This window comes from Schistocerca serialis, chromosome 4, assembly GCF_023864345.2.
Source record: "Schistocerca serialis cubense isolate TAMUIC-IGC-003099 chromosome 4, iqSchSeri2.2, whole genome shotgun sequence".
Classification (NCBI taxonomy): domain Eukaryota; kingdom Metazoa; phylum Arthropoda; class Insecta; order Orthoptera; family Acrididae; genus Schistocerca; species Schistocerca serialis.
The window spans coordinates 111,509,662-111,537,000 of record NC_064641.1 but is presented as its reverse complement, the minus strand read 5'-3'; the positions used below and the strand labels follow the sequence as shown (position 1 = coordinate 111,537,000).

Here is a 27,339-nt window from a genome sequence, read left to right as displayed (position 1 = left end):
TAAGTAATGTGAATGCCCGTAACAGGGAAGGTGATGCTGAAGCCATAAGACCTGGACTGTGGAGCTGTGGAAGAATGTCATTTGCTTGGACTGGTCTTGTTTCACACTGTTTCCAATTTCTGGCCAAGTTTATGTCCGAAGGCTAAACTGGTGAAGGTTTATTGATGATTTGAGCAGCCGTATTGTGGTGCTCCATGGGCATGCTTGGTTACTCTGCAGTGTCACATTACTGCCAAGAATTACATTACTATTGTTGTTGATGAGGTTCATCCCATGGTACAGTGTTTGTCCCCAGTGATGATGCTGTGTTCCAAGACAACAGGGTAATGTTCACACAGCTCGCATCATCCAGTACCGGTTTTGTGAGCAAGAGGATAAATTGTTGCGTCTTCCTGACCACCGCTGTCATCAGATCTCAATATTGTTGAGCCTTTGTGATCTACTATTGAGAGAAGTGTGTGAGATAGCTATCCACCTCAATCATCATTATCTGAATTTGCCATTATTTTGCTGGAAGAGTGGTATAAGATTCTTGCGGAAACCATACAGGACCTGTATTTATCCAGTCTGATATGTGTAGTGTAACATACCACTTTGGTGAAGTGAAGTGTTGAGTTGTACACCATTTATCAAGCTCATGAATGATGATTGTCACCACAAAAGTTATATTTAAGTAACAAGTTAGTACAGAATGCTGTGTGGATTTTTTTCCCCTGAGCTTGTAATCTGCAGTTAAATGGACACAGCCCATCTGCAAGCTAAGTGGGTGATAGAAATGTTACTTCACTTTGAGGTACCTGCAGTTTGGACAGTTTATTCCATGTTGTCGACTCCTGTGTCAGAGGTACAGCATGCCCCACAGAAGAAAGACATCAGTGACAATCACAATGATGTCATCAACATATGGAGGGTCTTCGATGTCGTTCGTTAGATGTCATTCGAGAGAGAATGAATCTCAATTACTACTGGCCAAAATTTTGTTTAGCACATGTAATGATACAGCTCTGTTGTCATAAAGTATTGTATGAGGAGTTCAACTATTGTGTCAAATAGGTCAGTATATTCATATTAATGAAGAAGGCCTCTACGTCATTTATTGGAAAGTTGAGATTTATAAGAATCCTTTTCAACTTTCAGCTCAGAAGAAGTTGCAGGAGGATGTGGCGAAGATTACATTCATGACGACATGCACAGTTATTCTGATTTTCCAGTTCAAACAAATAAGGTCAGAATTATTAATTACCAGAAACTGGAAATTTATCCATGAGTGTATCATGTCCTGTTAGACTGAGTGCAGAACCATAGCATTTCTGCTTTATCGACAAATGTCAACATCTAAAATTATGATGAAGTGCAAAAGCAATTGATATCACTACCACATCAGAATTTTGAGATGATTAGAGTAGTCAGTGAGCAGTTATTGAAATCCTTCAGTTACAATTATGACAGAATTGTGGTAGTCCATGAGTCAGAAGATTTTTGTCTGCGACACCAGGGGAATTTAGTTGTGGACTGAGTCCAATGGTGACTTAACAGCAATTGTTGCAGATTACATCTGCAGCTTGTCAACTGACAGTATTGGCTTCAGCTGTACCCCAGCTTCCAGCCAAACAGCATCAGTCCTACAGCTTTCCAGTGGTATCTCAGCCTGACAAACTGTATTCAGTCACCATTGAAATGTCGTTGTCATTGATTGTACTAGTGTGGTGTAAACTGCGAACGATTTGATAACTGAAGTTTGTATGTGTTGTACAGCGCTGTGTTCAACGCTGTTAAAGTAATAGATCAGGTTTAATTATGAACGTATTTTGCTGTTATTGTATGACAACGGTTACGAGAGATATGGAGTCGAATGTACCAGAGTGATTTAAAACGTTTAATGCACAATTGAGTACTGATATAAAGAAAGCAAATGCAGATTTCGAAAAGGAGCCAAGTGCTTGGTTAGACACTACTAACATTATTATAAAAACCCAGGTGGATGAACTAACTACTAGAATAGATAGCCAGCATATTAAAATTGAGCTCCTATTTCTGAAATATAAACAGTGAATACCAAATTCAAACAACATATAATTGCATCTCACAGAGAACACTTAGAGGTAATTGATAGCTTATCAAAATTAGAATCTACCATTGTAATGATATTGAGGATGTTACATTTGTGTGTGTGTGTGTGTGTGTGTGTGTGTGTGTGTGTGTGTGTGTGTGTGAGAGAGAGAGAGAGAGAGAGAGAGAGAGAGAGAGAGAGAGAGTGAGAGTGCATTCTACTGACAAAGGCTGTGGCCAAAAGCTATATGTGATTGTCTTTTAATTGTGTCTGCATGCAACTTGATGTGTCTTCTTTATGGCAGATAGTAACTGTCTTTTCCTACATTGTTAATCTCATATATATATGAGATCAGAATTATTAATGGTGACTGGAAATTTATCCATGAGTGTACCAACATCACATAACATATGAAATAGCGCCTCATAAGGAGGGGGTCCCAGTGATGGGATCAACTTTTTGAGACCATCTATACAGCAATGTAGGTCAAGATCCCAGCTATAACATCTTTTAACCATTTACTCTGGTGGGCCCCCCTTTGCGAGTTATTGGAAAAAAAATAAAAAAAAAAGGAATTTTGCGTGATGCTTGGTAGCATTGAAAAAGTTGTGTCGCATTGACTGTTTGTGTGGTGTAGTGTGGTGTAATCGATAGGATGAGGCTTTCATGTGCAGAAGGTCATGGGATTGAATCTCGTCAGGTACTTTAAATTTCTTTTATTTTTCAGTTTTTATTGAAATTACTTTGATCATTATTTTTATTCAAGTAATTGGTTTAAATGTAATTTTTTATTTCTATTCCTTTGCCACACCATTTTAATCTCCATATCAACTTCTTTATTTGCTCTCTTTTTTTTCTTCTTATCATTATTTTTCTGGTAGAAATCTTTGTTCATTTGATTTTAATTAATTTTACATATTAATTTCGATTCAAGTTGTTTTGTTTTATCGCCTTATTTTTCATCCATGTTATTGCATTAATTATTTCTGTTCTTCATTTTGCTTGAATTTTGTTTTACTTATAATCCCTTATTTCGTTCAAATCTTCATCTGTGTTCATTTGCCCACAGTGCAGCAGGAATTTAGGCTACATTTTAAACGTTCATACAACAATTACCATCGAAAAAATTGCACATCTCCCAACGAAAATACATTTTTTATGCCATTGCACAGTCATTATAAATAGATAATTTCCTCTTTTGTTTTTTAACTGGCAGATTAACATTTTCAGGTATTTTAATATTATAATAGACAAATATGAATAAATTCAGATTCACGAGCATTCCAAGTGGAAAAAGAATGATATAAAAGAAAGTACAAATGAAAAACTTCAAATGATGATTAAAATTGTGTGACAAAGAAATAGACATCAAAAATTACATTTAAACCAGTTCATTAAATAAAAATAGTGTTCAAAGTCATTTTGATAAAAAATTAAAAATTAAAAAATTTAAACCCCCTGACAAGATTTGAATTCACAACTTCAGCTCATGAACACCGTACCCTACCCATTACACCATGCAGCCAGGGTACAAAATTCTTTTCTTTTAAAGTTATTGAGTGTCACATAATATTCTATTTTTTTCCATTACTCACAAACAAGGGCTTACCAGGATGAATGGTTGCAAGGTGTGATAACTGGGATTATAACTTACATCACCATATCGATGGTTTCAGAAACTCGATCTAAATGAGGGGACCTCTACTTGTCAGGTGAAAGGAAACTGTTTTGAATGCCAACAGTTTTCCTACACCATATTAGGCATGGTAATGTGTTGCATTTGTTGTGTTCCCATATTTTTGCACAACCTCTGTATTTTCAGGAGACTAACCATTCTCTTCAACTGACCTTCCTAGTCCTTGTCATCAGCAAACCTTAAAATTTTAATTTCTCCCTCCTGAACTATAATTCCTTTTCAGGTTTCTCTTTATCTTCCATAATTGTTTGTTCATTACACAGACTGAATGTCATGGCAGATAGGCTACAGCCCTTGCTCATCCCATCTCTGTTACTGCCTCCATTCCATGTCCTTTGACTCTCACAACTTCTGTTTTGTTTCTGCACTAGGAGCAGAGAGCCTTTAGCTTCCAAAGACTGTATTCCTGTCAACAATGTTGAAAGATTTTTCTAAACTACAAATAATATAAATGTATATTCGACTTTCTTCACTCTGTCTTCTAAGATTAGTCATAGGGTCAAGGTCAGCATTGCCTCTCAAGTTCCTGCATTTCTCCAGAACTCAAATTTATCTTCCTCTGGATTGGTTTGCAGTAGTATTTTTTAATTGTGACATGTTTAGGGATGATGATGATGATGATGATGATGCGAATACAAAATTTGCATGATTCAATGTTTCTTTTTAAATGCATCTTGCAATGTGCCATTACTTTTTGTATAACAAAATGTAACAGAATACATGGCACTTGGTGATAAAAGAATTCCATTGAACTGTGTAATACTCAAACCTGAAAACGAGCTTCCATCAATCCAAAATATTGTGTATTGTAGAAATATGATTACAGTTTTGCTGTTCTGTCTGCTGAACTACTATACTTTTAAAATTTCTTCCTTTCTTTCAGGCTGTCTAGTTCAGCAACCATATACAGAACATTTGAAGACAGTCTTGTTTGTAACTTAATCTTTTATTAATGATGTGTTTTGCCTTCACATTATCTTATGATGTTTCTTTGAAAACATTTTAAAAACCATAAAACGACTCTGTGCTCGACTGAAGCACTCATCAAATTGGGTGTCTGCAAGTTCATCTGATTCGACACATGCTTCAATCTAGCACAAAGCCTTTTTATCATTTTTACAATATTGTAAAAGCAAAATTAAAAGAAAAAGGTATTAAGATAATCTGAACATGCCCCATGAAAATGAAACATGTCATTAATAAAAGATTGAGTTACAACCAAGATTGTTTTTAATTTGAATAATTTACTCTAATTATTTTGTTGTTTACACAATTCATGCACTACAGTATTTACTGTAGTTTTCAATCTGCCTGCTTTTCACATGTAATTTTATGTTGTATTATTCTTAATTACAGGTTTATACAATGCTCTCACGTCCGAAGGGTTATGCTCTCATTATAAATAATATACAGTTCCTAGAAAATATTGAACCAGAAAGACGTGGAGCTGAAATTGATGAGAGGAACTTGAAAGACCTTCTGGAAGGTTTAGGGTATGATGTAACAATCTACAATGACCTGTGTTACAAGGTTAGTTCTATTGTTGAAAGACTTTGTCAACATCATCGTATTACTATTATTGCTACTGGAGCTCCTCCTCCTCCTCCTCCTACTCCTCCTCCTCCTCCTACTACTACTACTACTGCAAATAATAATAATAATAATAATAATAATAGTAATGATCTTTCAGATGATACAGCAGAGCAATCAGTCATCCTTTTCTTGCAGGTTTTATAAGGCAAATCCAGATTTCTGGTAGTGCCTAGCCATTATCAGTGCACCATTTCATCAGTGTCAATTCGTGTTCTAGTACATCAGTTCCCTGTTGTTTGGGCTTCTGTCACAGTTCGTTCAAGAGTTTTTAAAAAAGCTGACAGAAGCCCAAACAACAGGGGACTGATGCACTAGAACATGCATTGATACTATGAAATGGTGCATCGATAATGGCTAGGCATTAGCCAAAATCTAGATTTGCCGAATAAAACCTGCAAGAAAGGGACAACTGATTGCTGTGCTCCATAATTTGAAAGTTGTATCACAGTCATTGAGTGCACCACGTTCCTAGTGGAAGGTAACCTGATTAATAATAATAATAAGAAGAAGAAGAAGAAGAAGAAGAAGAAGAAGGAGAATGTTGTTGTTGTTGTTGTTGTTGTTGCTGCTGCTGCTGCTTATTTTCTGTCATTCTCATCTTCCATTACCTACTTGTACCATACTTCTAGCATACTTGTGCTATTTACATTCAATAATGTGCTATGGCATAGTATTCTGCAGTGACATGCCAGTATTGAAAAAATATTCACTGCTCAGAAAAGAACAGTTTGAATAATGTGCTGAATGTAACTGAAACTCATACACAATCTTTAATCTGATTTGATTTATTCATCCAGGCACTATCTCACAATGATATGTGATTTGTCATCATGCTGCTGCTGCTGTTGCTGTACTGTCGCTGTTGCTGTTGCTGTTGCTGTTGCTGTTGCTGTTGTGGTCTTAAGTCCTAAGACTGGTTTCATGGAACTCAAATCTTTATCCAGTGCTGACTATGTCGCTAAATATGTATTCACTTTGCTTGACATAAGGTGTCAGGTATTCTGCCAGATTTCCACCAGAATACTCGACACCTGAAGATGTCAACAGACTGCCAGCAAAGTCAACAATTATATTCACTTTCCTGTCCACAAGTGATTTATTGACACATTCCAGGTTCAACCCATCATCAGATGTAACTCTGCACGCTAGTCTATCCTGTGCAATTTGCTTATGATCATCTTATATTCCCCATTCAATTCCCCACTTTTGTTCAACTGCTCTTCCAAGTACTTTACTGCCTCTGACAGAAACACAGTGCCATCAGAAAACCTTAAAAGTTTTTATTTGTTCTCCCTCAATTTTAGTTTCTTCTCCAAATTCCTCTTTGGCTTCCTTTACTACTTGTTCAATGTACAGATTGAATAACACTGCAATGTACAGATTGAATAACACTGGGGAGAGGCTACACTATGACTCACTTGCTTCTCAGTTACTGCTTCCCTTTCATACCCTTTGGCTCTCATAACTGACTTCTTTACAAGCTGTGTATAATCTATTGCATCCTGCATTTTACCCCTGCTTGCTTCAGAATTTCAAAGAGTGTATTCCAGTCAACATTGTCAAGTCTACAGATGCTGTTGGTCCACACACAGTGCGTGATACCAGTATGTTCCAAAAATTCATGTGCGAAAATGCTATTTTTCAGGGAGTCACATCTCGGGTTTATTGCTCACAGAGATAAGGGACAAGTGTTTTGAATATCCCTATGCCTAGTGACCATTTGTATACCTGTCAAAAGAATTGGCATATTGAGGCAGCTTATAAAAGCACCATTTGTTCATGGACAGTTCATGAGAAAATCCCAAAAAAACCATGATTTTTGGCACAAAAAATACCAGTCGTGGGAATGCTCACTTCTACATCTTCTATACATGTCAGTGTGTCAAAATTTTTGCTTTATGTTCTTAAGATGATATTCCTGGGAACTTCAAAAAAATTTTCAATATCATTATGCTTTACTGAAATCCAGAAGTTACTTATACACATAATAGCTGGTCTGCGATGTAAAAATAGTTTTAACTGATGTAGTGAACACATGGTGAGGCATTTAGGGTCATCAAAAGTGTTCTGGGGCCACGAAACTATATTTTTATATACTTACATGGATATGGTGTCTGTTCTTTCGGACACACCCGAGAGAACAGACACCATTAGTGACCTGTAGCCGTCTAGAATGAAATTAGAATTATATATTAATACCTTCAGCTGCTGATGGGCATTGATATACCGGTATATTACCGGGGACAGGTGAAAATGTGTGCCCCAACCGGGACTAGGAGGAGATCCCGGGTTCGAGTCCTGATCGGGCACACATTTTCACCTGTCCCCGTTGATATATATCAATGCCCGTCAGCAGCTGAAGTTGTTAATATATAATTCTAATTTCAAACTATATTTTTAGTCAGCATTTTTTCAACAATAAGACTTTGTCATACTGCCTCCGTGATGGGCACTCAAATTTATGTAAATATGCCAAAATGGTACTGCAGTGATGAAAATTGGGTTAAAAATGGTTTTATCATGCCTGAGAAGAACTTAAAGAACTGCAGAAAGTTATGTAAAACTGGAGATTCAGTAAAATATTTCTAGTAACATCTTACTCTTGTAAGGTACAAATCATAAGTCGGGCATTTTCGATGAACTGTGATTGATTAGCAAAGTATCCAGAATAAATGTAAAGCAAACAATTTTGTGTTAACCTTATGTTCTGTGTACTTATTTGTTTTTTACATGAGTTGAAGTATATAAATGTGTCAAAGTATGTAAATAAAGTTTCAAAACTTTACTGACCTATAGACTTCATTTCTTAACAAGCAGCACACCCTGGTATAACAGGGAAAAGAAGGGAACCAGTGGAAAATGCTCCTGTCAGAGCACAAGAAAGGCAAATATGTTCCTCTTGATTAAAGGACACTGACTGAAATGTGAAGTACCAGGCACCTCAATCCCGAACATATACATGCTTTTTTTGTACTGGAAGACTGTAGCAGAGAAAGACCAGTGGTGGGGGGTGGGGGGTGCCAGTAGGAGAGAGAGAGAGAGAGAGAGAGAGAGAGAGAGAGAGAGAGAGTGAGTGAGTGAGTGAGTGATGGAACCTAAAGAGAGAGGTGATATTGACAGTCAATCAGTGGCAGTGGGAGAAACGGAGAGAGAGAAATGGATAGAGAAGCAGTGGGAGCAAAAGAGAGAGGCAACAGTCATAATGAAAATTACGGATGAGTGAAGATGATAAATAGGCTTGGGGGGCCACACCCTTCCAGATGGCAAACTTTAACACTTATATATAGAGAGACAGTGGCAGTGGGACGCACTATAAATCATTGGAAGAAAAAGGAAACGGTGGGAGAGAGACATATACAGATAGTGGCAGTGAGAGGGAGATGCAGAGTGTGAAGGCCTAACTACAAAAAAGGTACTGAATAAAATGACTCAGAATGTTCTGTGTTAAAAGAGTGTGTATACGGTCGCGTGCCAAAACTTTTGGTGAGGAAGGCAGAATGAGCATCGAAGCAGCTGGTTCCTCATTCTTCTGTCACTCTGTTAAAGAGAAATATATTCACCATTCACCTTTTTATGTTCCAACATGAGCATTTTTCCACTAGTAAATGTAATTTTACCATTTTCAACCTATTTTATATGCCATAAGGTCAGAATTGCTTTGCTTGTTTGTTTATTTTTCTGGAATCCAAACTAATCTTCCCTGCGGTCAGCTTCTGCAAAGTTTTTTTCCATTCTTCTGCATATGATTTGTGTTCGTGTGCATGTGCATGTGTTTCCTTGCGAACGAGGACTATTTTGTCTGAAAGCTTAAATGGTTAGCTGTCTTTCCATTGTGCCTGTCTGCAACTCAGCATCTCCCCTATGTAATACATAGCAATCTATCATTTTCATAATACTGTCACTTTGTGGTTTGTGTTGATCTTCTAATAGACAGTAAATGACGGTATCACCTGCAGACTCAAATTGTCTCCCAAGTCATTTGTATAGATCAGGAACAGCAGAGGGCTACAGAACTTCTGTGGGGAAAGCCTGATATCACTTCTTTTCCACTTGATGGCTTTCACCAGTTACTGTGAACTGTGTTATGATGCTCCATAGATAAGAAAATTGATTGGAAGCTGTTTGTGAGGTACAGTGTCAAAAACCTTCTGGAAATTAGAAATATAGAATCAACTTGAAATCCTCTGGTGGTAGCATTCATTATTTCGTGTAAATAAAGGGCCAGCTGTGTTTTACAAGAACGATATTTTCTAAATGTGTGCTGACTGTGTCAACAGATTGTTTTCTTCGAGTATTCCATAATATTTGAGCACAGTGTATGTTCCAAAATCCTACAGCTGATCTATGTCAATGATATGTGTCTGTAATTCAACATATTATTACATTATTTTTATTATGACTACTGTGTACCATTTTAACCCATTATACTCACCAGGACCACAGGCGCACCATCTCTCCAACAGAAAAGCTATATTTAATTCAAAGTTCATCAGTGTATAGTGTTCTAATTGAAACCTATATAATTTGCTTGTTAACTAATCCCTCATCTCTTGATAAATCACAAAATTCCTTCTTTTCATTTTTAGGAAATGGAAAGAAAAATAGAAGAATTTACGAAGCTGGAAGGCCATAAATCGGTGGATTCTTGTGTCGTTGCTGTAATGAGTCACGGTCGTGCAGGTCCTCTCGCAAACTCTACCAGTATCATCTGCTATGATGGGGGCCTGCGGGATGTCGAATGGGTGATTAGCAAATTTGACAATGCTGGCTGCCCAAACTTGCAAGGAAAACCAAAAATATTCTTTTTCCAGACCTGTCGGTAAGTTTTGTTACTTATATTTTTACACCTTGTGTGACAGAACATTCAGCCTTTTTCCCCAAAAGAGTTAATAATTTGTTTTGTGACTCTAATTTAATCTCATCATTGTTTTTTAATATAATTTTTCATGTATTAATCTTCATTAATTGTCAGACTATAGTGCAAATTATTTTTGGCAGAGGAAATTGCACTGATATAGGAGTGCCATCTCCACCTCTACCTAAGGAAATCCGCACATACACAGATGGAAGATTGCAGAATACAATACGGAAAGTCTCAGATATGCTCATTGCTTTCTGTACTATCCCTGGTGTGTGCTAATTACATAAAATTTTTGTATGTGTATACTCTGTGTGGTAAAGATTGCTGATCATTATCAAAATTTCTGAAATTCAATTTACAGGTTATGTATCCCATCGAGATAAGTATCTTGGAACATGGTATATACAGACGATATGTCAGGTGTTCATGGAACATGCCTGGAATACAGACATCGAAGATATGCTGAAGATTGTAAGTACATGAACACCAGTGAATTTGCTGAATTTCCTAAATGTGTTTCAGTACAGAGTGCTAAATCTGATGAGAGATATAAGTCTTGAAAAACATAAACTGTGTAAACAGTGCTTCATAGCTTTCAGAAATTTAAAGAATGTCACATTCAGTTTTTTTCCGGCCTAAGGAATTGTCTACCTGTATTACGTTTCAAGCATTCCACTTGTGTGGCTACATGCATTAAAGAATGTCATTTGCAAACACATTGTGCTGACATGTAAAGATTTAGTCATCATATTATTATAATAATTATTAAACTAATTTGTTCCATAAGACTATCTTCCAGTCAGCAAAAACAGTATGATACCATTTGATTACAAGATTCAGATGACAAGATTATGATGACAAAATGTCAAAAAATATGGAACAGACATCTGATACCATACAGATGGTTGACATATAGATATATCAATAGCACATATAAAAGTTGTATAACCAGTCGGTGACATGTATCACAATTGTTGTTTCATCGCTATCAGTGAACATTTATCAATTAAACAACCATTGGTTATAACTCCTGATGACGGTGATAGTGTCACAGCCATCGAAGGCTCAAGAATTTATTGTTGGTGTGCAAACCGTGCATGCACAAGCCCACACACACAAGTGCATGTGCGCACACACACACACACACACACACACACACACACACACACACACACACACATCATAAGCAAGCAAATGCCACACACACATGACTGCCATGTCCGGCCACTCCAGCAGGAATTATGACTGGAATGGGCTAAGATAGCAGTCATGCGTGTTTTTCTTTCCTGAAGAAGGCTTTGGCAAAAATCTTGTAAGCAGCAGTCTTTTCATCATGCCTCTCTGATACTAACTTTGTGATCTTTATGGTGAGCAGCAGTTGGTCTTTTCCTAAATATTGTAAATCTGCAGTTGCTTTTGTCAGTAGCTCCCAATCATGTAGGATTCAGGGATCTGCTTATCTCTTTGTTGTTGTTGTTGCTGCTGCTGCTGCTGTTGTTGTTCTTGTTCTCTTCGGTCCACAGACTGGTTTGATGCAGCTCTCTGTCCCAATAACTACTGCGACCTACATCTATATGGATCTGCTTACTGTAGATTAGATTAGATTAGTACTTGTTCCATCTCCTGGTCTCCCTGTACAATTTTTACCCTCAATGCTTCCCTCCAATTTTAAACTGGTGATCCCTTGATATCTCAGAATGTGTCCTATCAGCTGATCCCTTCTTTTATGAAGTTGTTCCACAAATTTCTTGTCTCCCCAAGTCTATTCGATACCTCCTCATTAGTTACAGGATTTACCCATCTAATCTTCAGCATTATTTGTAACACCACATTTCAAATGCTTGTTTTCTCTTCTTGTCTAAATTATCATCCATGTTCCACTTCCACACTCCAGACAAATGCCTTCAGAAAAGACTTAAGTCTCTATTTGTTGTTAACAAATTTCTCTTCTTCAGAAACACTTTTATTGCCTTTGCCAATCTACATTTTATATCCTCTCTACTTTGGCCATCATCAGCTATTGTGCTGCCCCTAAAATAAAACCTATCTACTAATTTAAGTGTCTCACTTCTTAATCTAATTCACTCAGTATCATCTGATTTAATATGACTACATTCCATTATCCTTGCAGTGCTTTTATTGATGTTCATCTTATATCCTCCTTCCAAGACACTGTCCATTCTGTTCAACTGCTCTTCCAAGTCCTTTGCTGTATCTGACAGAATTACGTCATCAGCAAACCTCAAAGTTTTTATTTCTTCTTCCTAAACTTTAATTCCCGCTCCAAATTTCTTTGGTTTTCCTTACTGCTTACTCAATGCACGAATTGAATAACATCAAATATAGGCTCTTACCCTGTCTCCCTTCCCAAACACTGCTTCCTCAACTCTTATAACTGCTGTCTAGTTTCCATAAAAGTTGTAAATAGCCTTTTGTACCCTCTAGTTTGCTCCTGCTATCTTCTAAGTTTCAAAGAGTATTGCAGTCAACAATGTCAAAAGCTTTCTCTAAGTCTACGTTACATTCCATCCTTGATTTTCTGTTGTTTGATTATGCTATGAATGTAGGTTTGCCTTTCCTTAACCTGTCTTCTAAGATAAGTCATAGTGTCAGTATTGCCTTGCGTGTTCATACATTTCTCTGAAATCGAAACTGTGCTCTGTCAAATTCTTCTTGCTGTATCATATCTCCCACCTCATCTTCATCTACATCCTCCTCCATTTCTATAATACTGCCTTCAAGTTCATCTGTCTTCCCTAGACCCACTATAGACTCTTTCCATCTTGCAGCTTGCCCTTCTTTGCTTAGTACTGGTTTTGCATTTGAGACATTTATACAACTGCTTCTCTTTTGGTGGGGAAGCTTGCATGCCTCAGCAATACAGATAGCTGTACCATAGCTGGAACCACAACAGAGGGTTGTATGTTGAGAGGCCAAACAAACATGTGGTTCCTGAAGAGGTGCTGGCACCTGTTTCAGTAGCTGCAGGAGCAACAGTCTGGATGATTGACTGATCTGGACTTGTAACATCAACCAAAACGGCCTTGCTGCACTGATACTACAAATGGCTGAAAGCAAGGGGAAAGTACAGCCATAATTTTTCCCAAGGGTATGCAGTTCTACTGTATGGTTAAGTGATGATGGCATCTTCTTGGGTAAAATGTTCCAGAGGTAAAATATGCCCCCATTCGCATTTTCAGGTGGGGCTACTCAGGAGGATGTTGTCATCAGGTCAAATAAAACTGGCATTCTACGGGATCAAGTGTGGAATGTTAGATTGTTTAGTCGGGCATGTATGTTACAAAATTTAAAAAGGGGAATTGAAAGGTTGAAGACACATACATTGAGAATTAGTGAAGTTCAGTGGCAGGAGGAACAGAAGTTCAGTGGCAGGAGGAATAGTACTTCCGGTCAGGTAAATTCAGCGTTATAAATACAAAATCAGATGCAGGAGTAGCTTCAATAATGGGTAACAAAATAGGAACACAGGAAAGCTACTATGAACAGCGTAGTGAATACATTATTGTAGACAAGAGAGGTGTGAAGCCCACACATACTGTATTAATACAAATTTATAAGCGAGCTAGCTTCACAGATGAAGAATAGATTGAAAAAACATACGATGAGATAAAAGAAATTATTCAGATAGTTAAGGAAGACATAAATTTATTTGTGATGGAGGGCTGGAACTCAATAGTAGGAAAAGGAAGAGCAGGAAAAATAGTAGGTGAATATAGACTGGGGAAGGAATGAAATAGGAAGCCACCTGATAGAATTTTGCACAGAGCATAATTTAATCATCGCTATCATTTGGTTTACGAATCATGGAAGAAGGTTGTGTGTGGAAGAGACCTGGAGACAGCAGAAGGTTTCAGGCTAATTAGAAAAGGGTAAAACAGATTTCAGAACCAGATTTTATATTACAAGTCATTTGTAAGGCAGATGTGAAGTCTGACCACCATTAATTGGTTATGAAGTTTAAATTAAAAATGAAGAAATTCCAAAAAGATAGGAAATTAATGAGATGGACCTGGATAAGTTGAAAGAACTAGAGGTGTTGAGAGTTTCAGAGGGAGCATTAGGCTGCAGTTGACTGTAACAGGTGAAAGGAATATAGTAGAAGATGAATGGGTGGTGTTAAGAGATGAAATAGTGAAGGCAGCAGAGGTTCAAATAGGTAAAAAGACAAGGCCTGCTAGAAATCCTGGGATAACAATGGAGGTACGGAATTTAACTGATGAAAGGAGAAAATATAAAAATGGAGCAGGCAAAAGGGAATACAATATAAAAATGGAGCAGGCGAAAGGGAATACAAACATCTAAGAAATGATGTTGACAGGAAGCGCAAAATTGCTAAGCAAGAATGGGTAGAGGGCACATGTAAGGATTTAGAAGCATATTTCACTAGGCCAAAAATAGACACTACCTGCAGGAAAATTTAAGGCTTTTGTAGAAAAGAGAAGTAGCTGTTCGAAAACCAGATGCTCAGATGGGAAACCCACTATCTCTTTGTTAAAGTAGCAGTTTCTTTAGCAGATATTAGGTGGATGGAAAGTAATATTTTTTACAGTGGATTTAAACAGATAAATTATTAACAAGTTTTTATTTTTAATCAGTGACATAATCACCCTCATTATGAACAACCTTTTGCCGTGAAATGTGTTCACAGTTTTGAATGTGGACAACCATCAGCTGTATAATGGAATGACATGCTGGACTGGGTGTAGCGGCTCACCTACTTTTATTCTTCGTTTGTTGTCCTTGGTGTCGATGTACTGGCTGAAAAAATAGGGGGTAGACATGCAGTACTGTCTACCGTAAATGATGTAGCTAACAGATGCACAGTTGCGTTTCACAGTCTTTTACTTTCACTTTTCACCCCCCCCCCCCCCCCCCCCAATAATACACAATTACATATGACCAGTGCACTACTGTTCTAACTTCCCATAAGCCTCATTAATAGTTAGCAGGTGAACATCCACATACTGCTACAAGAGTTTCCTGTTGAAAATCAATGAGCAGTAAAAACATAACCACATAATTCACAGCTCTTTTGGAATAATCAGGTAGGACTGGAGCAGACACTCTCATTGCTTTAACACAGGGCCTAGTTGTGTTACACTTATTTCACTGTTAAGTTGATACATTGTTGTCATTCTAACCAACATAGGTTCCTCGTCTGAAACTCAGCCATGATCTGACTGTCGGACCCTTATATATCATCACAATAATAGGTACTTAAACTACAAATTGTTTGAAGTTAAATTTACAGAAATTACAATTAAAACTTAACTTACTGGTTCTTTTTAACAGTTTCTTCTACTACAAGGGTTAAGCAGAATTATTTGTGTAAATGATGAAATTATCAAATATAGTTATGTAAACAATACTTTTGACAAAACTGTTAATTATTCTGGAATTAATTAAGGCCTGGTTTTGCTAACATGTTTATGAATAGAGCCGAATAAATACTTTAAGAATACTACTAGTTCGCCTTCCATTCATTCATAATTATTATAGAATTTATATTTGTTTATAAGTCAACAATAGAGAGTAAGTTGCGAAACAATTACTGATTTCACCCTACAATAAAAGATACCAACTAGGAACACTTGAAATAAATTATAAAATCAATTACATACATAAAAGTAAGCACAGAATTAGATCTGGTGTTATATTCTTTAAACCTGAGGGCCAGTCTTTCTCTTTTATGAAAATGCAGATTATATTAATGTGTGTTAATGGTAAATTGTTAAACATGAAAAAATGAATTTTAAGGAGGCATATGGCAGAACAAGAGGGGAAGTAAAAATATCCCAGCTTGCTTCGTCATACGGGACTCTAAGTCAGATTTCCCACTTATCACGAGCAGTCGCCGTACCGTTAGGCTAACTTAGCTTGACTCAAAGCCCGACCCCAACTTCCATATGTTATCAACCATACGTCTACAACCTGCACTCGTACATCCACCATCAGGGTGGAGATTCTTCTGCAAAAGCTGGAATTCTCAGGAATTACATTTTACCTGCAAAAATCAGGGCAATCTCAGGGAATTCTGCATTTTTAACATTTTTTAAACTTAATTTTATTGAGTTTTATAAATGCCAAATTTTATAATACTTAATGCTTCAAAGTGTGTTAATTGTATGACTATTATTCCCTTTAAATTATCGATGTTTAAATACTGCAGTTAAACTACTGCTAATGTGTGGTATATAGCTCAACTGAGAAGAAACAGACGTCATCATTGTGGTATGCTGCTGCTGCCGCTCTGTGTCCTCCCCCCCTCCCCTCCCCCCTTGGTGCACTCACCATTAATTTATCAGGAGCTTCTTGACACCATCTCCCTTCTCACACCTGGAATTCACAGGGAATTTGTGTTTTCCAAATTCAAGTAGCACCCTGATTATGTATATTCCTGTATAGGGGAGGCATTTTTATTGAAAGTCGCTTGCCCTGTCTCAGTGGATAAAGTGCCTGTGTTGTTCAGAAGTATGATGCAATGTTCCTTTGGACATACATATATGTCTGAAGGGACAGACCCTGCAGCAGCTACAACCTTTATGAAATACATGAAATTTGTTCACCGTTACAACTATTGAGCAACCATCAGCTGTATAATGGAATGACGACAATGAAAATTTGTTCTGGGGCGGGACTCAAACCTGGATTTCTCACTTACCATGAACGATCACCTTACCGTAGGCTATCCTAGCATGACTCACAGCCAGACCCAAGTTTGGTGAGGTAATATCCTCCAATCCAACTCATTAATTTTTTCCAGGGTTCATCTTGCACAGTGCGGTCTTGCATTAGGGTGTTGCAGAATAATGCCCTTTGTGTTGACACTTGCTGGGCACTTTTCACTTAAAATTAATTTACCTGATCCAGTTGTTCACAGTAGAAGTCTGCATTCACATTTTGTCCACATTTCAGAAGTTCAAACTAAATTACCTTGTAAATACTCCACCAAATACATAAAAGTGGCTTTTTGGGATGTAAACCTGGCTTAGCCATTGTGGTGTAATAAGGAAGTAGTTAATAAGCAGAGATATTTCTTTTTCTTGTGGAAAAAATTTATTAATCGTTATTCTTTATAGTAAACAGGTCGTAATATTTTTATCTTCTTATGATCTCACAGATACGATTATGCATGATTTACTCTTCAAAATGGAAAAGAGGCACTCTTTGGTGCAATATATTCAATGTGAGACCTTTATTTTTTTAATATGACAAAAGTTCACCTCATCTTTGATTACTCTGCTTTTATCTAGGCTTAATGAGGGAGAAATAATAGTGTTATTGTTGTGATTTTATGTTGTAAGCCTTATTTTAAAATATAGTGTACTGAGATTCAAGAAGAATTGTGGACTACTTATTTGATAATTGGACCTGTTACTTCGGATATGAGTTCACACGTGGTGAGAAAGAAAAGGAAAAACAACAAGAGGTCATACGGATATCTGTATCACTATGTTTACATCTTCTCCTTCTTCTTCTTCTTCTTCTTCTTCTTCTTCTTCCATTGGCACTACATTCCGGGATGGGACTTGGCCTCCTTAATAATTTTCTGTCATTCCTCTCTGGACTTTGCTGTGGACCTCCAGTTATGGCAACCGACTGGCAGTGTCCTCTCTTACCTCAGCACTCCATCTCAACCTAGGACATCCTCTTGCTCTTCTTCCTCCAGGTTCACTGCAGCAGGCTTTCCTTGCGGGATCTGTCTCATCGAGTTGCATTACGTGTCCAGCCTATCTCAGTCTGCACAGCTTTATGAACTTTACCACATCATCCTCCTTGTAGCAGTCATAAAGTTTGTCATTTCTTCACCTTCTCCAGATCCCATTTTCATATACAGGTCCAAAAATCCTCCTCAATATACTTCTTTCATGTGATCTCAGTTTGTTTTCACACTGTTTCATAATTGTCCAGGTTTCTAAGCCATAAGTAAGTAATGGGCATATCAGTGTTTTGTAAAGCCAGCACTAAGTCCCTCTTGATATAAGCTTGGATTTAAAATGTCGCAACATTCCAAAGTAGCATTGGTTAGAAGCACTTATGCGAGCCATGATTTCAGTGAAGGTGGTGCCATTTGCTTCTATCTTTGAGCCCAGATAGGTGAAACATTCCACTCACTCAAATGTCATTCCATCAAGGGTTATTGTGGGCTGCAAGGGTTGATTAGTGCCATTACACATATACTTTGTCTTTCCTTCATTAATTCTCAGGTCCATCTTCTCTGCACTCAGTTTTAGAGCCTAAAATGCGCTTTGTAGATCTCTTTAAGTGTTCTGCTCATTAATTCCAAGTCATCTGCATATCTCAGCAATTGTACAGACTTATAGTAGATAGTTCCTCTTGTCTGGCTACCTGATTCGTGTACCACTTTTTCGATAACCGGGTTGAAAAGTAGGCAGGAAAGCCCATCTCTTTGCCTTAGTCCAGTTCAAGTGAGAAACTGAGGTGATAGCCTTGACTGCACTCTCATGGTACACTGGGGATACTTAAGGGTGACTTCTATTTAATGCACCAATTTTCCAGGCACTCGAAATTCCCGCATTGCCTCATAAAGTTAGGCCCGGTTTATTGTGTCATATGCAGATTTAAAGTCAATGAAATGATGGTGCACACTAACATTGAATTCATTGGTATTTTCTATTATTTGTCGGAGAGTAAATACCTGGTTTACAGTTGGCTTTCCTGGTCTGAACCCACATTGATAACTTCCAATAATATCTTCTGCTATAGGTGAAAGTCTACTAAACAGGATATTTGATTGTTCTTTATATATAATGTTTAAAAGTGTTATGCCTTTGTAGTTGCTGCATTCAAATAGATCTCCTTTCTTATGCACCAGACACCCTATCCCTACATTCCATTCTTCTGGTAACGCTTCCTTTTCCCAGACGACACAAAAAATCTTGTAGATCCTACAATTTAGCTCAACTCCTCCAGCTTTCAATGGCTCAGATGTTATATTGTCAGTCCCTGGTGCTTTATTGTTCTTCGATCGGGCAATGGCTCTGTTCACTTCTCTTTGGGAAGGGGGAGGTACTATGGCATCATCTTCTGGAGGGACTGGGATATCTTCAGTAGGGGACTCTGAAGCATCCAACAGTTCACTGAAATACTCTACCCAACTCTCCACTACCTCTTGGTCATCGGTTAGTGATGTCCCGTTTTTACTTTTACACAGGTCTTTCACTATTAATTTTCTGATAAAATTTTCTAACATCATTTGTTTTTCCAATTGTCTCCAGTTCTTCAATCTGCTTTCTTTCCCATTCCCTTTTCTTTCTCCAATGCAGTTTCTTCTCGTCTTTCCTATTATCTTGATAATTTCTTACCGCTAAACAAGTATATGATTTCTCAAGCATTATCCTGTATGCCAGATTTTTCTCCTGACTTATTCTCTTACATTCTTCATCAAACTAGGAATTCCTTGGTTGTTTTCCTTCTTTCCCTAGCACTTCTTCTGCTGCTTTAATGACTGCATCCCTACAAGCGTTCCATTCCTGATCCAGGTTATCACTTACACTAGGGGTGTATAATGCAAGATTCTCAGCAATCTTCTCAGAGTACATTTTAGAGATGTCTTCATTTTTTAACTTCAATACCATATACTTACTTTGAAGTCTTCCTCTGGAGCTCGCAAAACTGAATATCGTAAGCTGATTTCCCAGCACCGTTTCTGGTTGGTTATGTTGACACTCAAAGTTCATTTCCAGAAATCTGGTTGTAGCTGCAAGTTTCCCACTTCCACAGTCGATTTACCACGTAAGCGCACAACGGTTTTTCAAACATGTTTGGCGTGTCAAGCTATGTTCTGTTTTTAAAATTTTCTGCTAATATGGATGGAGTCATTTCTTGCACAGTGAAGGAGGAGTGGAAATATTAGACCAAGCATGAAGCTGTCTACTTCTAATATTTAATTAAAGAGAAATAGTGATTATGTTGACTAAATCAGAAACTGGAATAGCTGTTTTCTCTATTCCATACTTAACTGGACTAGAAAATCAGCTTCAGGCCTTAACATGTAAACATCCAGCGAAAAACAGTTTCCGAAATGCAGTTTTCATCTTTTATAAGATATGACATATCTATTCTACATACAATCTATATAATAGAGGGAAACATTCCACGTGGGAAAAATATATTTAAAATATATTTAAAAACAATCTAGGTTGACACTTGGTGTGAGGACTGTAAATTGGAAATCCCTTAACGATCCCTCCCATCAGCCATCACGCCAAGTGTCTACTTAGTCTGTGCATATAGTAAACATAGTGAATGTGCATGAAATACTAGGATTACAGAAAACAAAGCCTCAAAATTAGGTGGTTTGCTGAATCAGACTGTATGTATTGAAAAATATAGAATTTTCTGTGTGCCTTCTCTAATTACATCATGCATATTAGATATGTTCACAGCCATGTTTTGTGGTGTGGTACCATTTGTGGACTCAGTAACAATTACAGTCCACACAATTCTTTCCAGAAAAAGTATCAATAAATCAAAGAATAACTTTCAACTCTAAATTATCCCATGACAGCTACCCGACTTAAAGAATAGTAATCGAAAATATTACCAGTAAATATTGTGACTTAGCAATACAATATTTTCTTTCCCATGTGTTGAATACATAAATTAATCCAGTACAAAGACCACGAGAAACAGGAGAAGTTTGAAAACATAAAATGTTGTTGTGGTCTTCAGTCCTGAGGCTGGTTTGATGCAGCTCTCCATGCTACTCTATCCTGTGCAAGCCTCATCATCTCCCAGTACCTACTGCAGCCTACATCCTTCTGGGTCTGCTTAGTGTATTCATCTCTTGGTCTCCCTCTACGAATTTTACCCTCCATGCTGCCCTCCGAAACTAAATTGGTGATCCCTTAGAACATGTCCTACCAACTGATTCCTTCTTCTAGTCAAGTTGTGCCACAAGCTCCTCTTCTCCCCAATTCTATTCAATACCTCCTCATTAGTTATGTGATCTACCCATCTAATCTTCAGCATTCTTCTGTAGCAAAAAAAAGTAATAATAATAATAATAATGAAAAATAAAAACAGAAAAAGTGTGAAAATTATTATGCTGAGAAAGGTATGCTGTGTGATATAAATCATTACTACACTTTGTCAACTCAAACGACTTATCTTCCAGGTAATATTGCAACAGTTTTAAAATCAATTTTTCTGTTGCATGCAATTAGTTTTTGAGTAGTAGCTGGAGATTCATTGGCAGATTGTTCGATAATACCAGCTTTATTACTGCTGATAAGAACGCTTTGCTTGTAGCATTGTGGTAGGTAGAACTTTTTTAGTAATTCCAAACAAAAGTAGATTAGTAATAATAATTGTGAATGAATGTATTAACTGGAATTTATTTCATTTCCTTGTCCAATTAATAAAATAAGAATCATAAACATAAATGACAGAAGTTGATAGAGATGTGAACACTGATGTAGATGAAAATGTGCAATCGAGCTCAGAAATTCCTGTGATGGGAGAGGGCAATATCTCACACCTAAATGTGGAGCTGAATTCAGCACAGGAAACTATGACAGAACATCCAGTAATGGAATGTCCTGTCAGGTTAACGGATGATGTAGTGATCCCGCCACAAGATGGTATCTTAATTTTGCAGAATCATTTGTAAAGTGAAATGGCTATAGGGCTTGATTTTTCTTTAAATCCTGTATCGGGAAGTCTTACAAGCTCCAACAGAAATTTAACATCACCTATAATAAACAATATGGTACTAAATTATACCAAGAGAGCGTGAGCTTACTGCCACAATGCATGTGGACAATGCTCACACAAATGAATAACCATCCATTTTTATCCAAATTAATATTAAATAAATAATCAAATAGACAAAAATTTCGGATGCATTGACACAAAACTCAACAACCAGATAGACACCAAATTGTCTAATTAATTTTCGCAGCTACTTTCGGAACAACAGAAAGTAAAAGGCAGGTTAGATAAGCTCACAGCTCAACAAGATGACTTGCAAGTAGCGCACAATACTTAGTGGTGAGTAATTAAGAGAGCACCACTGCCTTTTGCATTTTCAATTAACATAGATGACCCATTTGTCACCTCCAGTGATCAAGCAATCAAAAAATGCTTCTTTGTTACAAATCTGCTGCAAATGTTCTTGGATAGTTGGCCAAGCTTGGTTAAGAGTGTTTGACATTACTTTATTGTCTGACACCAATTTACTTCTGTTTTTGCCCTTAACATGTCCCTATCTAAGTTTGTAGGTCTTGCTGACTGATATGAGTCAGAAAGACCGTATCACCAAATTTGAACTTAGATAACCATCTTTGGCATCTACGAATCTCTAATGTACTTGGATAAACATCACAAGTGTTTTTGGTAGCAACTGTTGTATTACTACCCTTGTGAAACTCAAAACATATATGATGCCGGATACAAACCTCTTCTGGTATTTGGCTGGAAATTTCACCATAAATAAAAAAAAATTAATTATTTACAATTTAAGTAGTCTCTCTAACCTTAAAAGTCTTTGGCACAACTTTGAAGTACACGATGACTGATAAATGACAAACAAACATTGATATGCACAGAAATGATATTACTTTCCGGTTCCCTAATACTGTGGTTCACAGACTTTTTAAGCCCAATCTGCCAGTAACTTGATTAGTCCTCTCTTTTGCTTGGGACAATTCTGCAGACTCAATGTCCTATAGTCACATATTTCTTCTTAGTATCTATGCAACCAAACAAGAAATCTGGTCCTGTTTGCCATTTTGAGGTGTGTTCTAGAATTAGTACCTTAGAGAGAATCTTGAAATACAAAGACCTCCTTTTCTCCGCAAGACCATAAAACTAATCAGCAAGTGGGTTTCTTCTTGGACACCTGAATAGCAGTTTTCATTGAAGTTTTCCTTATGAAGTAATTTTTTTCAAAGTGGTTAATGCACAAGGATTCATATTTGTGATAGAGCAGGAGAAATTTCATGCAGTCTTTCTAAAATGTGTACCTTTGGATTAAAGGAGACTACTCACTGAAAAGCAGAAGTGTTCAGTCACTGATAGCCACACACAAAAAGAAAGGAAACTTGCTAGCTTTTGGAGTAATTCTTTCTCAAGCTAGAGTACACACACACACACACACACACACACACACACACACACACACACACACACACACACAAACTGGAAAAACAGCTCCAGTTGTGTATTTTTGCAGGTGTACTAGGTTGTGGTGGGGGTTGTGTGGGCAGAGTGGGAGAGAAATAGCCGAGCCCTGCATTCAGGCTGATTTCTGCAGTATGTAGCTCAGCCCCCAGAGGGCCTTCTGGTAACCAGCCAGAGGGTCTCCCGGTAACCAACCCGCCACAAGTTCAATAGACAGTAGGCAAATTGTAACCTTCCGCCACACGAGAATTTCTGCCCGTGCAGAGCCGTCTAGAACCAGTACCGCCTTTACCAGCCAAAGACTGATGTACCGTAGCTGTTTGGGCATCACTTCAGATTGGACGTCGTCTTCATTAGCTGGATGGCAGTGCTCCCACAACCTGTGCTCCAAGCCTTTGTGTTCTGCACTGTGGACATGTCGTGCTGCTCGTGAGATAGAACTTTGAATATGTACTTTGTTTTGAAGAAAGACTTTCATTGCTCAAGAGAATATAATCTATGCTCTCAAGAATCTATTTTAATTTTGTTGGAGAACAATTGTTTGTAATGAACTTCTCTTTCCCATTATTCAGAAGAATTTCTGTAGAATGTTTTTTTTTTGTTGTACTGCATCAGAAACAGCAGACTGTTTGTGTTTGAAGCTTACTTGTTCAAATAAACAAAGTTGTGATCTTGTGGGAGTATTCTGAATTCTGAATGGGGAATACTTCAGATGTGTTGCAGGGATAACTACCATCTGCATAGTTCAGAGAAGCTAGTGGTGGAGGGAACGACCAGATGGCCCAGGTTGTAAACCAGCCATTTAAATTGAGCAAGTTATGCTCAGCTGCATGTTGCACCACAGTTGGTCAACTTTAGTCTTGGCAACAGTTTAGTGGTCATCATTCATCCTGGGGTACAACTAGTTTGTAGAAACTTCGACATAAAAAACTGTGCAGTGTTTGCAACAGAATTGGTATATGACATGGCTTCATCACGTGCCTAGACCATGCATCTGCTACCCCCCGTCCCCCCCATACTCTTAGCTGTCAAACTGGCTGTCAAGTCCAAGTGAGCTGCTAGCCATCTGCTCCCAACCTTTCTCATGCCTCCCACATCCCTCTTCCTCTACCCATTCCACCCAACAAGACAACACGATCTCCACCACAGCTTAGTTCATGAAAGAAAATGCAGCATTGGCACTATGTAGGGGCAAAGGCACGTGAATATGTGTGTGTGTGGGGGGGGGGGGGGGCACAAATAAGGTTGTTCAAAACTGGATGAGGATGATACAGATAAGCAAATTACATAAACTATGTAAGGAAAAGGATAGACTGCTACTCACTGTAAAGATATCACATTGAGTTGCAGACCAGCACAATGAAAAGAGTGTTACGCCTCTTTTAGCCAAAGCCTCCTTCAGAATACAGAATGCACACACATTTATTCACACAAGGAACCATACCTCACACACGACTGCCTTCTCTGGCACCTCTGACTGGGTCCATAACAATTATAAAGTCTGTAATAATCGTGATTTTTCCCTCAATATACTCTCTTAAACCTAGACCAGGGAAATTTTACTTAGCTGTTTTAGAAAATCTTATAATGCTTACTCTTCCCGCAGGTTGATCAGAGAATATCAGCTTTAATGTCTGACCAAAGTTCAGTACAAACAACTTCCTACGAGAACAGAGGGTTCTGCAAGAAACTCTACTTCAACCCTGGTTTATATGACGACGACAACAGCCATGGTGGAATTGATCTACAGAATTAACCTCTGATTCAGTGCTGTTCGTTGTTGAGTGTTGGGTTGGTGTGCTTCCCATGCAAGGAGAAAATCTGACACAAAATTGCTACATGGAATTGGCACTAGGTTACTGGTTTTATATTAACGTGAGGTTCTTTCTTAAGAAAATGAAATACAGAGGCAAATATCTAAGCACAAAGGAAAAATTCACATTCCATTATTCATGCATTTCATTGTATTATTTTATTTTATTTATTGGATGTCAAAGTAACATCCAGGAATGAGGAAAAGTGGAGGGAGTGTAGAATGGATTATCGTTCCACTGGTTTCACTCACCAGTGATAGAGACAGTGATTTGAATAATGGTGTGAGGACATCAATCAGTCGCAACACACAGGCAGTGTTGAGTGCCACATGGAAACAAACCTGTTCTGATCATCAAAACATTTTATGTATGCTGTGCTAGCTTGTGTTCATGCCATTATTTAACTTATATAATTTTTTTTCCATTACTGTGACAAAATAATATTACGTTTTTCTGCAATTTATTACATATATTTTGTTTTCAATGAATACAAGAATGTGTTATTAGAACATTTTGTAGAATTTTTTATGTACTTTGTTTATTTAAATTCATATTAAAAGTAATTTTCAGTGATACGGTAATGGAAGTATCTCTTTTTTCACCCATTCCCTTCATTGCAGGAACAGGTGTATTGTTACAGGCAGAGTTAGGTGTGTTTCCTGAAATGAGTGTATCAGAGCATAGTCATAAAAGTTTTGTTTTGTTTGACCAATTTTTTTCATGATTTGAATCGCTTATAACAGAGAAGCTTCAAGCACCAAGGAAGTCATTGTGATTATGCAGATTTTGCCAGCATAATAAATTTTGATGTTCTTCACAGGTATGCAACCGGATTTCATTGTCTTGTCAACACATTTCGATGATGCAACTGGCTGCCACCTACAGTTGAGGTTCCAGGTGCAAGTACACACTGGAACCGATGTAACCTCTGACGCTGACTGACGAACCTTGCCCTTGATCCAAGATGTAAGAAGTCTGGGCAGATAGTTGTCAGTCCTCCTGTTCCTGACTGGTTGATGTTGATGGTGACCTCTCTTTGACAGACTGTGCTGATGGTTAAATGAAACAAATAAAATATGGGCTGCTAGCAGTTATTAGAAGACTACTTCTCCTCGTTTGTCTGTTGCAGGACATATGGTTCTTCTGAGGTGGGCTTTCTTCTCCCCGAATAATAATCCTCCTTTAACAATGGACCAAAGTTTTGATGACACATATCCAGTCCTTGGGGGTGAATACAGTTTGGGCATGATGCGCCCAAGTTCCTTCTTTGAGACGATGTCATGCGTGATTACTTTTTACCTTGTGAAATCAAGTGGCTTGTGGGGGAGGGGAGGCTCAGGATCATTAGGAGAGGTGAAGGGATAGGGATTATAGAGGTGAGAATAGGTTTGTTACGAAGCGACTTGGCAATCTTCTCCAACGCTGCCTTCTCTCTGTGCTCGCCAGGGTGCAACTGTCAACAGATGTCTTCAACCTCCACCCTTAGAGCCGCTATTGCCACCTCCATGGCAGCTTTGACTGCAGCCATTGTGTCATCGGAAGCCGCATGCAATTTGGCAAATTGTTCGTGCTTTCCAATTTGGACCACCATGTGAACTAATAATGGACACTGTAATTCGGCTGCTGTTTTATCTTTTGTGGGGAGTATTTCTTTGAAAATTTCAAGAATCCTCAGAAACTATTAAACTAAAAGTGTCCTTTGCCTTTGGCCAAAACTAGAGCCCTTCTTGGATCTGTTAAAGATGATTTTGGACCGAGAAAGCCTGGGGTATATAAAATTCCCTGTCATTGCACAAAGGCTTATATTGGCAGACTATTCATGCAGATCATGATTGATGTGTAGAAAATTATCACACTCATTTTCTCCAGCCTTGTCCGCCTGCTTAGCTGGGTGGTAATGTGCTTGCCTCCTGTGCAGTGGGCCCAGGTTCGATTCCCAGCCGGGTTGGAGATTTTCTCCACTCATGGACTGGGTGTTGTGTTCTCCTCATCATCATTTCATCTTCATCACCAGTGCACAAGTCGCCCAGTGTGGCGTCAACTGAAATAGGACTTGCATTTGGTGGCCAAACTTTCCCGAACAAGGCCTCCCAGCCAATGACGCCATACGCTCATATCATTTCATTTTATTTCTCCAGCCTGAAAAATCTGTTATCGC

At 38.0% G+C, this 27,339-nt stretch overlaps 1 protein-coding gene across 1 annotated transcript in view; it reads left to right on the top strand.

The window, feature by feature from the left end:
- The window catches only part of LOC126475106 (caspase-2), a 70,252-nt gene extending 44,490 nt beyond the window's left edge, over window positions 1-25,762 (top strand). Inside the window, exons 5-9 of the mRNA XM_050102685.1 lie at window positions 5,103-5,276; window positions 9,926-10,158; window positions 10,338-10,468; window positions 10,562-10,671; window positions 24,974-25,762. Coding sequence (XP_049958642.1) covers window positions 5,103-5,276; window positions 9,926-10,158; window positions 10,338-10,468; window positions 10,562-10,671; window positions 24,974-25,123 — 798 coding nt within the window. The 3' untranslated portion in view covers window positions 25,124-25,762. The remainder of the gene's footprint in view (window positions 1-5,102; window positions 5,277-9,925; window positions 10,159-10,337; window positions 10,469-10,561; window positions 10,672-24,973) is intronic.
- Window positions 25,763-27,339: the final 1,577 nt, after the last annotated feature.